The 12885-nt window shown below is 25.7% G+C and overlaps 1 protein-coding gene across 2 annotated transcripts in view; it reads left to right on the forward strand.

The window, feature by feature from the left end:
- Positions 1–12885, forward strand: part of LOC126899057 (uncharacterized) — a 213365-nt gene that overhangs the window by 167451 nt on the left and 33029 nt on the right. For both annotated transcript variants that reach the window (XM_050673580.1, XM_050673581.1), the window contains exons 23-27: positions 524–814; positions 1108–1419; positions 3994–4137; positions 4421–4483; positions 9916–10380. In XM_050673580.1, coding sequence (XP_050529537.1) covers positions 524–814; positions 1108–1419; positions 3994–4137; positions 4421–4483; positions 9916–10380 — 1275 coding nt within the window. The remainder of the gene's footprint in view (positions 1–523; positions 815–1107; positions 1420–3993; positions 4138–4420; positions 4484–9915; positions 10381–12885) is intronic.

Raw genomic sequence — 12885 nt, forward strand, 5'->3', positions numbered from 1 at the left:
ACTTATAACTTAAAGGGGTGGCAACTTTAATATTTAAATATTAACATATTTAGTTAACTTAAATACAAAATAATTTAATTAAAAAATTTAAATCCAACTTTTTGATCAGTACTTCGGAAGTTATTTTTATATCTAGGCGGGATGAAGAGTACGGCCTCCTTCCAATCATTATTGTAAATTTTTAATCATTTCTTAAATATTGGACCAAAAGTTGTTATCGACATGTAATTTCCTTAATTAGATAATTTTTGATTTTATAAGTTGATTAAATATGCATCTTACTATTTAAAAAAATTAAGTTGTCGTCACCATTATAGTTATAAGGAATGATCCTAAAAAGTAATTAATAGCTAATAAATAAAAAAATATGTGTGATAAAAAAAAATCAAATTTTTTTTTCCAATATTATATTTATTTTAGCTAAACAATTTTATTTTCCCAAAAAAGGTTTAAGTTACTAAAATATCACAAAATTTCATAATATTAAATTGTGTTCAATACATTTTTAAATTACGACATATAGGTGAGGACTGACACTTACCAACAAACTCCAGAACAAGAGATTCTCGCATTCCAAAAACAATTACAAAATTTACCTGACTTAGATTCTCCGAGTCATATTCTTACGAGAAGATATCCTATAGAATCAGGTTTTGGGGGGACAGCTTCCGAGTTTGCTCCACTAAATAGACCTCGATCAAGATCCATGCCTAGAGTCACTTATGAATCTAGCCGATATTTGACCCTGCCCGAATCTTTACCGTTCACCGGTCGTTTACCTAGAGGACGTTCTGCCGGCACCTTAGGATTTCAGGTATTTTAATTTTTAATGCTATGACACTTTCAAAAGTTAATAAAATATAGAAATGGGGTTATGGAACTTGTAATTTATATTTCATTTTATTAATTAGTTAATTTTTTACCACAGTAGACACTGAAACGATAGCAATTAAATATTATTAGTAATTACTTAACTGGCATGAAATAATGTTATCACTGGCCATGCCAAATTAAATAAGCATTTTAAACATTTCTTATAAGTTAAATGTTTGATCAGATAATTTTGCTGTAGCATAAGATTTATTTTTGTTAATATTTAATTCATAGACAGAATACCACGGCCCATGTGGGCCAATGGTAATATCTAATCAAGCATCATCTATATATTCCGGTATAAATGTTGGTAACGATTCATCGCCATATATTATCAGCAGTAGCGGTGTGAATCCATCCATAGGACCTAACATGAGTTGTATGGCTGCTGTTTCTTCTGGTTCCGGTAATACATATAATAGCAGAAGAAGTTCCATGCTATCAAGTGACAGATCAAGGGGAAGAGACAGCGTAGGATTTGTACATGGAGGTGATATTCCTAAGGCTATAACCCCTTGGCATAAGAGTATTTTAATACTATTCGAAGTAAGTAATTTAATGCATATTACATTACTAATATGAATAATATGCAATATATTTAACCATTTTTTTCTGAAATATTGGAAGGAATAAGCCCCTCCAAGTTTCTAAAATGTGCGCCTCTGTATTTAGTTTACATTTCTTATAATTAATCAAAAAATATTTTATTAATGGGAATTTTAAATTTTAAATCAGTTAATACGTTTCATCACGAAATCAGTAAAATGAACTAATTACAATAATAATCTGTTAATAAGTAAAATAAAGTTAGTAGGTATGTTAAAATTTAAGATCATTAAATTTTAAAATATTACAATCGATAGAAAATGTTATGAAGTACTTGTATGAATTTACTTAACCATATACTGAATATTTTAAATATTTCAATTTGATTCTAACAAAACTATTCATTATTTATCACTATTCATTATTATTATAATATAAGAAGTTGATTGTTAATTGCAACCAAATAAACAGCAATGTATTTTATAAAAAAAATGGTAGCACAGTGGGGTCGCGGCATAGTGGAGACATTGCATAGTTGGGTTCAGTATAGATTTAATCTGACAGTGATTAAAATCACTATCATAAGAAACGCTTCGATGCAAATCTGTAGATAGTGTTTAATTTTTAAAAATTGGTGGATTATTCCAAAAGCAACATCAACTTCTATTAAAATAAAATACAAAACCTATAATTTTCATACAAAAATAGCATATTTTTGAATATGGTAGCTATTTGCGTATAGAAGATAGGTCGTCGGGACAAATTTTTTTTTTTCATTTTTTAGTACATAAAATAAGCTTTAATTTTATATATGTTTAAAGGACGCAGTATTTCCGGAACATTTTCAAAAATTAAGTTGAAAAAGTTATTTTTTTTAAAAAAGTTACTATTTTAAATCCCCTCAATGAGCAGAATAAGTGTTAGATTTTCAAAAAAAATTATATCAAATGAAAGGGAAATATCTAAGGTTTCAATACAAAAAAATATTATTTTTATTTGTTCATTTTTGAAAAAGTTATGGCAGTTTTAAGTACAAAAAACATCCCGATAAAAGGTCATTTTTATCGCAAACATTACATTTTTTTTTAAATTTTCGACAGCCATTTGCACATAGAAGATAAGATTTCGGGACAAATTTTTTTTTTTTATTTGATAGCACATAAAATAAGCTTTAATTTGATATATGTTTAAAGAACGCAGTATTTCCGGAACATTTTCAAAAGTTCAGTTGAAAAAGATCTATGTTTTTTACAATATTTTAAGTTTTGAACGCCCCCTATATAAGGGGAAATTGTCCAATTTTAATAAAAAGTATGTCAAATGAAAGATGTACTTATAATGTATTTAGAAAAAAAAAATTTGTGCTGATATATACATTTTTCAAAAAGTTATAGCATTTTTAAGTTGAAAATTTAAAATCGAAAATCGAAAATTTTAACACAAAAATAGTGTTTTTTTAACTACGGCAGCCGTTTAAATGTAGAAAAAAAAGTGTCGGGACAAATTTTTTTTTTTCATTTTGTAGTACATAAAATAAGCTTTAATTTGATATATGTTTAAAGGACGCAGTCTTTCCGGAACATTTTCAAAAATTAAGTTGAAAAAATTAATTTTTGTAAAAAAGTTGCCATTTTAAATCCCCCCCAATGAGCAGGTTAAGCGATAGATTTTCAAAAAAATGATATCAAATGAAAGGTAGATATCTAAGGTTTTAGTTTAAAAAAAATTATGTTGATTTGTTAATTTTTCAAAAAATTATGGAAGTTTTAAGAAAAAAAATAAAAAAAATTTCGAAAATTAGCGATTTTTAAATTTGTAATTTTTTTGGATATTTCCTCCATTTGCGGGGAACGAGGGAATTTTTTTCAATTTTTAAGGGTAATGTCTTCAACTAGATACGATTTGTGATCTTTTGACGTATTTTTGAAAGAAATCGGTCCAGTGAGAGCTGAGAAAAAGTGGCAACAGAAAAAAAAAAAAAAAAAAACACATCATAGTAAAATTAATACCTTCTCCGCTTCGCATCGAAGCTAAAAAAACACTATAGGCATTTCATAAAAAAAAAAAAATTTCAGTTATAACAGCTTAATAATAAAATTTTAAACAAAAATTATTATTGATAGTTAATTTTTGGAAGAAAAAATGTTTTTTGATTAAATAACAAATCAAAATTTTTATTTTAAGATTGTATACATGGTAAGTTTGAATATTCTCACAAATGGTAAAGTTCTAATTCATTTTTTCCATTTTAACAATTATTTAATTAAATTTGTTATTAAAAAAGATAAATAATAAAAATAAAATATATAAATATCAAAAAAAAATTAATAAGACAATAAAAATAAGATATATAATACTATAATTAGTGTAATAATTATTTCAATAAAATTAAGTTTACCATAATTTAACTTATTTTGTCAGATTATGTGATTTATTCTACATATTCCTACTTTGTATTAACGTTATGCGTATTCTTCTTTTTTTTTAAGAAAGTGCAACTATGATCCAAAACAAATGGTCTAAAAAAACACTATCTCTAAATTATGAATTTAAAATGGTCATGTATATTTTCAGACATGGCTGAGAACATCAAAAACTGAACTCAACGAACACCATCCATTATGCGTAGAAATGAGGGAATTTATGCGTTTAGTACATCATATTGGAGGAGAATATGTTCAATGGTACACAGAAATGTCAACTGAATTTAAAGAACTTGTAAGCTTTTAAATTTCTATATATCTTTGAAATGAACTGCGTTTATACAAAAGAAGTTGAACAAAATATAACAGAATTAAAGGAAATTTTATAAAATAACTTAATTCAATAAATAATGCAATAATTTGTAATATAGAGAATATATTTTAAATAAAAATTCATACTCTGGTTCAGTCCTATGTATTCAAAAGGACCCAGTTCAAAAATCGATTTTATGTATTCTAATTCTATTCTATTCGTTGAATATAGATTAAAAATGTATTAATTTAATTTTTGTTTTTAGTTAATTGATATTGAACATAAGGACGACGATGCAGTTGTGGTTATAAACAAGGAGTATACTAAAGTAATAATATATTTTAATTTCTTTTCAACATAAAGTATTATTTAGTAACGCTAATACAATTGAAGTGCTCTCATGAGAAAAGTACTAAGTCACAAAAATTAAATTATACAGTAGAAGGAAAAAAGTTAACTAAACTGCGTGTGTTAATGACATGCTTCATTTTAGTTTTAGTATACTTTTTATTCTATAAATAAATTTTATTTTTTTTTTCAACTTGATATATACACACATAATTCCTATGTTTTTTAAGAAAAACCAAAAAAATTATTTTTTTGAACTTGGTACCTTTTTTTTTTTTTAATGTCTCAAATGTTAAATTTTTATTAAAAATAATAAGTTTTAGTAAAAATTTGTTAATAATTAAAATTGAAAAATTAACTTACATTTTAACAATTTACAACTGCATATTTTATAAGCAAACAATGTTGAAAAATAATCCAATTAATAAAATGACTAGTTTATAACTTTTGAACCCGTATTTTGGAAGGTAATAATATTTTTAAAAGTAGACTGATGACGAGCAGCACGTTTTGTTATTCGTTTCTTTGTTTTTATACCTACTCATACGTAGGTATAAAAACGTTTATCAATTCTGAAATAATAACTGAAAAGTTTTTATCGATTATTCATATTCTTAGTCATTTTATAACATTTAAACTTAAATATATACATTCCATCAAAAATTAAGTTTGTTCCCTAATAAAGGACGATGGGTAGACCTTGAAAATATTTAGGTACTTATAAATCAAGAAATAACTAAAACTCAAACAAAAAATTATTATGTAGAAAAAATCTAGTGGTCAATAACAATAGCTTTCAAAAATAACATCCATAAAAAAGAAATACGCAGTATTCTAAGATACTTTTTAAAAATTTGATTAAATGTATTATTTATATATAGTCATGATTATGATATTTAATTTCTCGATATCGCACTCACATGAACTATAGAACACATACAATTAAACAATGTGTATGTGTTTGATTGAAATATCTGTTACGCAATGTCATGTATCTAGAAACAATCGCAGTGCAACAATATTAACATTGTGTACTATTTCAACTGGTAGCAAACTATAAATGTTGTTAATGGTAATAATGGTCAACGCCATATACAGTTACTAATGGTTAGCGACTATTGACAGTGCATGTTCCATTCCGGTTGTATCACCGAACTACAATAGCTACATCTTTAATCAGTCTTGTGATTAATCCCACTTACTTTTACGCGATGTTGAGTTTTAAATGAAAAATTGAATTTATATACTGTGAGTGTCAGAGGATTAATGTGAAGCATCCACGAGAACTTTTATCTTTACTGCTAGCATCTTTATCATTCCTAATTGTTGTTTTGCAATCGATCGTGAAAATTTGATACCGTAAATAAATCACAGTTGTTCATAAGCAATCGCCAATGTTGCATTTATCGTCTTATAATTTTTCAATTATTATTTGTTTTTTAACCTGTTTTTGTAAATTTATTTTGTAGTCTTAATGCATTATTTTAATGTATTAAACTCACTGTGCTAATAACAGTTTTTCGAAAAAAAAAACAAAGAGTTCAATTTATCTAATTTAATTAAATTAATCAGTTATTTCATGAAGATAAGTTCATGTAATAATTTAAGGAAAAATTATTAAACCGTTGTAGTAAATTCATGTTACTTCATTGGATCAACCTAAATATTAAAATGTGTATACATTATTGACATTTTTGATTGATATGTTATTACAAATTAAATAAAACTCTTTGGAATAAAATAATACTATTTTCTTAAAAGTAAATTACATAGATAATTTTTTTTTTATTATATTATTAAAATAATTAGACCTTACCAGTTTAACTAATAGCGGCATAAAAAAATAGTCTTCGTTAAACTAAGATCAACTAGTAAAATAACATAACACTTTCGAAATTGTTTAATTTTCTATTAAAATGTTGAGTATAGATATTTATTTATGTTTTGTTTTACCTATCGTTTAGCTATAAATCAATAACATGAAATATTATACCAATGTTTAATATTCTATAACATTACTTAACACATGAAAAACAAATCAACAAATATCTTACTTTATACGGCAATAACTAATTAACCCCCGCTATTGAAATTAATTGAAAATAAATTTGTTTAATAGGACAGAGATCCTCATTTTAATTTATTTACAATCTCAATACTAGACTTCTATTGAACAATTATGTCGTGTTGCATGATACATATATATAATTTTATTTCAAACAAATTTATTTATCTTCCAATGAAGTATTAATGTCATTGCCTATGTCAAAAATAACCAAAATCTTTTGAAAATATTATATTTTATTACATCTATTTTAACATTTTTTTTTTTAATAGTAATAAGGAAATATTTAAATATAATATATGTAATTACTAAAGAATGTCTACAACTTTTGAATTGTTTAAAAGTGACGATAGTCAACTTCAAGAGAGTAATTTTTCTTATATTGTAGGTCAGACACGTCATCCTTAGTGTCCCAACGATAAAATAATTTATGTATGTCGACTCAATACAAACACGTGTATTATTTTTGGCGTTTTTATATATTTTTAAATTAAAACTTTTTTTAAATTTCACTGTATAAAAAATTGTTGAATTAAAATTATATTAATTATTTTGGTAGTGTCTGGTCTAAACAAAAAAAAATATTAAATTGTAGTCATTAGTAATCAGCGGTAATTTTTAGAGATCTCTACATTTTAGGAAAGACAAAAAAACTGGTATTGAACTTCCAATACATTTGATGTACTTTGGAAAAATAAAAAAGGACACTTAGATATTATGAAAGACATTAAATAATATATTTTTTTAACGATTACTGAATTTTATACATAAATATAAATATAATAAGACATTATATCTATCATGATTGATTTCTAGATTTATATGTTAAACTTAGATAGCTATTTAACCAGAATAACATTTTTAAAAGGTGTCCTAAGTTGAAATAAAATAAAAATCATTAATTATATTTTAAAGCGCTTTAAAAAAATAAGAACCCAGAGAGGAAGATTATAAAGAAATAAAATTATATTACAAAGTATGTAAGAATATTTTCGTCTTAAACAGACTAGTTATTTACTAATATCTACCCAAAAAATTTAATAACGACAATAATTTAAAAAATTATTGGAAATCGACGAGGTTCATGTCAATTCATAAATTTTATAGTAGTTGATGGAAACAATTCCAATTTGTTAGAAATTTGTAAAAAAAAAATTTACTTTTACATAGAGTTTAATGTATTCTAAAGTATTAAAAATCAGGACAATTTTGAGTTATCAGCTAATACCTATGCAATATTTTAGTCAATCAACGAATTGTTAAAAAACAAATTATTTTGTGCTATTAATTCCAGCAGTCTCAAACTGCCTATGATAATGATCTCTTTATATTTCCAAAGCTTTGTTATAGCATTTATAGTAATTACGTAATCAGATTATTTTTTAAATACCAACACAATATGTTTTTTACCTAGTATTTTGTTGGGTGTTTATATTGTTAATAGTTTTCGTTGAAATAGTTCATACAAGTTAACGTTAAGATTATTTCGATATGAAAAAATGTCTGAAAATTCAAAGAACATGCTTATCGATTCGCATAGCGTACCAAAATACTTGCAATATTATAAAATGGATTCCCCGAACCTAGTGTTATTTATTCGCTTTATATGATTACTGTCGGCACACAATTCAATTACCTGTTTGTAGCTATACATTTTTCTGACAATAGTAATTTATTTATTGATTGATTATGTCCCGAACAAATACGATTTGACTGCAATGTGTTTTTTAATTATGTTAAACCACTAAAAAGAAATAAAGTATTTATTTTGACGATTTTTAATTCTATTGATAAAACATTTGACATGTTATCTATTAATATAGTTTAACTTCAAATATATATTAACTTAAGTAATTTTTCAAGTGTACTTGAGATATAACTAAATCATCGCCAAACTAGATAGAATTTGAATGTAATAAGCCCTATAGACACATTTACTAAAAAAATATTTAACACGGTAAATTATTGTTTAAAAATACGAAGTTTTACCATTTTTAGATGTATTTTCTTATTATATATATGTGACTAAAAACTTAAACAATTAAACAAAGTAATTTATTTACTATATCACCATAAAACAAATGTCTAATTAGATAGACAAAAATAAACAATAAAAATAAGTTTCCTTAAATTTTGGCCTCCCTAAACATTTGATATTTTTTTTGAAAATAATCTTAATATTATTGTACATAATTAATTCTATGGTTTTTTCTTCTTATGCAGTATTCAATCTAATGATGGGCTTGCAACAACTTCCATTATTCTCTATCAGTTGCCTTTCTATTCAATTCTTGATATGAATGACATCCTTGATCTTTTATTATCTGACTTATGTATTATAATATTGGTCTTTTTTATGATTTTTTTCCATCGATTATCATGATTATCCCTAGAAACCATTCGTGTTTTAAAGTATAACCTATTAATTCATTTCGGTTTAATTTAAGTATATTTAAATTAAATTAAAATATAATTACTCTTTATTAAAGAGATAAGAATTTAAAAATTATATATTAAATTAACCATGTATGGTTGTAAAAACCGACCATGTCCGTTTTTGTCAGTCACAGTAATTTGAATTTAAATATATTAACCCTGTTTTAAAATTCATATATTACAAAGATATAATACTTGAACATATTTTTACAAGAAACCCTTCTAGTATACATTTTTTTAATTGTTACAAAAATAAATAATATCAATTTTGTTGATTAATTACCTTTGATTTCCAAGCACGTTTTATTGTTTTTATAAAAATCGATAACAAAACAAAATAAATTGATAATTTGTCTACAAGGTGAACAGCGTGGTGCCGCATGGGTTTAATAGCAACATTGCAGCGCTTATCTAATAATTTTCATAGTGTAGTTAAAATTATCCACCGAATTACAATTAAGATTTAAATCAATGTGTTATATTTTTTCATGTCGACCGTGAAATACAAAAGTCATGAGTAATTAGGTAAATTTATTTTCACTATAGTACATTAAATTTATAATTTGCTCTATTAGTTTAATGGACGCGTGTTTTGTTTGTATCAAAATTTCCACATGATTTTCAATACTAACAGAGTAATGAAACATTGTTAATGGCTTCACCGATTGCAAACTATAATGAGAAACTTAAATAACTGTGTACAGTCACGTTAGATTCGGTTACAGCCGATAGTTTTCGCCATAATGAGGCAAAACATATTAACCGTTGTTGAACTTTACAAAAATAAATGTAGAAAAAAAAATATAAGATAACAATGTTTTTATTTAAATTCTAGTAATATCTTTGATAATTTTATAAATTTTTTATTAATATAAATTTACAACGATGATTTATATGGAAAATATTTTTAGCTACAAAATGCAGTCGTCTCGGGAGTGTTGCAATGCAGCAGTGACGAAGCTATTGTGTTAGCCGGAATGCAATTGCGTATAGAACGACAAGTACAGCGACGAAATGCCGAAGACAGTTTGGCTGAAATGAGTCCGGTCGAATCAGTAATGGACGGCGGTTGTGGGCCCAGTTTCGCGCTTCGTCCAATATCAGAAGATAAGGAACAGCATCTCCAATTAGAGGTACCTGTGGTTTCGTCACCGCAATTACAGACTCAACCATTCAACGTACCTGGCAGTGCTACCAGTCCAGTGGAAACGGATGGTGTGTCTGCAAGATCTTTGCAAAACTTTATTTGGCGACTATGTTTACCTCTCCGCAGGACCATCGTGCCAGAACGTGATCCTTACGGTCTATCTCATAAAGTTCACCTATACATTCCACCTGATCATAGAAAGCCTAGAAATACTGCCAAATTAATTAAGGTAAGTATTTTATTAACATAATTTATTTATCATGCGTCAATATGATTAACGTTTTCTAACAAATGTGTAATTTTTCCATCGCGTCAAATTGTGGAACATTTTAAACAGCGTTAAAATTTTTAAGACTGAGATCAAAAAATGTTAAAATTAATTAAATAAATTAAAAAAAATCACGACAATATGACACTTTATGAAATTTTTCTTAAGGTTGATAAATTTTATGGCAAAATTGACTTCCTCTTATTTGATTATAGTTGAGTATAATTTACATTTATTTGAAGTACAACATATTAGTTTCAAGACACAATATATATATATATCAGTTTGACATAGTCATCACAAGTGTACGAGTATATTGAACATTTATATAATGTTAGTTACTACCTAATAACGTGATTAGCAATAATCATATAAATTATTGTTTGGCAAATAAATACAACCTATGTACTGAAATAATTTATCCCAGACATTTTTTATCAATGGTGTTCAGTCTATTATATTGGCCGTATTCAGTATTTGTATTCTTATTGTATATTATACGCAAGGTTTAAAGTAGTTGTTACTGAGAAAACACATAGGTTAAAATATACAACATTATAGAGGTGCGTTACAGACGGGTGGTAATTATTTTATTTTATTTTTTTAAGAAAACGTTAGCTAAATTCTTCTGAACGAATCATTGGTACCTTGTATTAATGGCAAACATTGAGAGATCTATTACTATTTCTCTTGACAAAAGCAAGTATAACCAGAACCTGATAAAATCACAATTGTATAGACTTCGTTGACAATTCAGAACGTCTCGGGTTATAGTTTAAGTGTCTTAACATTTGTATAAACGTTTTAAATAGAAAAAAAGGCAAATGGCATACTTCACTATCATTGTAATGATTACAATAGAATAAAGTTATATTGAAATATTTTTTTTGTTACTAAAAGTTATTCAACGGTTAAAAGTTTTATAGTTCAATATTTTTAAATACCAGTCGAAATAAATCTCTCGCATAACTATGGAGTACTTTTTATATCATCGATTTAATCTTGAAAATCGTGAATTAATCTATTCCAGGCAAAATTAATATATGGATTATAAATGGTGTATTTAAAGCAAGGTCTCCAAGGCCGCCTCGTTGCCGAAAGTAGCATTGGACAATATCCGAAAGCACTTTCGTGTACGTTGTTCCCCTTCACCACCACTACCAATTGGCACTCTGCAGAGGTTGATAAGACACTCTGTTTTGGAGTAGCAGCCGTTTGCGATGGAGTTTCCGATGGAATCTCCATCAACAATCGAATTACGATATTTTATTATGTTTTTACACGCTAAAGTATATTTTTTGATTAATATAAATCATAAACTAGAAAATGTATGTGTATGTAAAAATCGTTTAAAATTATTTTTAATGTTTTTTAGACGGCCACCAACATTATTTAAACAGTGTTTATAAATTTCTAGTAACCGCCTAAGTATAACTTATCTATTAAAATAAAGTGATTATTTTCAAGATTATATTCTTTATTAGCTAATATTTCAAAAAAAATTTTCTTATGTATGAAGTTATAACTAGAATTTTAAAACATAAAATAAAAATACATCTCTCGATGGTAATCCTATCAAAACTTTAAAATTATATTTTAAACAATAATACTAATTAATAATGATATTTTTTACTAAAAATTAAAATTTCATACTCAGAAATAATGAAATAATATTAACTAACAATAGTTAGATTTAAAATATAATATAAAAATATGATTAAATTGCTGCTTCAATACAGTGATAAAATAATAAATATTGGTGGGTTATTGACATATTTAAATTTTTTTTCTCCCATACGAAAATATGTTTTTATACAAAAATACATAATACATATATAATATAAATCTTATCTTTTAGAATGGTAAGCCCTCATTCCCCCCCCATTTTTGTCAGAATTGCTGCATTGTTCGTCGTTAAATACATTTATAATATTAATATATGTTTATATAGCTGTCCTTATAATTAAACTTAAAAAATATAATCATTTATGACTGCGTGGCCTATTTAGGATAACATATATATGAACAGTTTACAATTGCTATTGGGCCATGCGTTTTTTAACAGAGGTCATGGCTAACGGACTAAACATTATTGAAATAATAAAAATTAATCTGTTTAAAAAACTAAAAACAAAAATGCACAAAAAGAAAATGATTGCTGTTGAAATTTTTAAAAGTAATAGTTTCACAACTGCTTAAATTAAGATAAAAAGTGCAGCAAATTTTTCGATTCGTCGACCCTCGATTTTTGGGACGGTTCATAGCCTTAAAGACTTTCCCCATTAGGTTTGTTTATGTTTGAGTGAATTAATAAATATATTTTTATAGCGGTAGTTGCTGAAAAATCTTATCAGTAATCCACTTATAAGTTGCTAATAAACATTAAAATTTATAATTTTTTATGTGCACTTCTATCTTTATAAGTTAGAAACAAACTATTGATTTTTTTTTTAATTTTTATACATT

This window comes from Daktulosphaira vitifoliae, unplaced genomic scaffold (genome assembly GCF_025091365.1).
Source record: "Daktulosphaira vitifoliae isolate Bord-2020 unplaced genomic scaffold, ASM2509136v1 Scaffold_2, whole genome shotgun sequence".
Lineage (NCBI taxonomy): Eukaryota > Metazoa > Arthropoda > Insecta > Hemiptera > Phylloxeridae > Daktulosphaira > Daktulosphaira vitifoliae.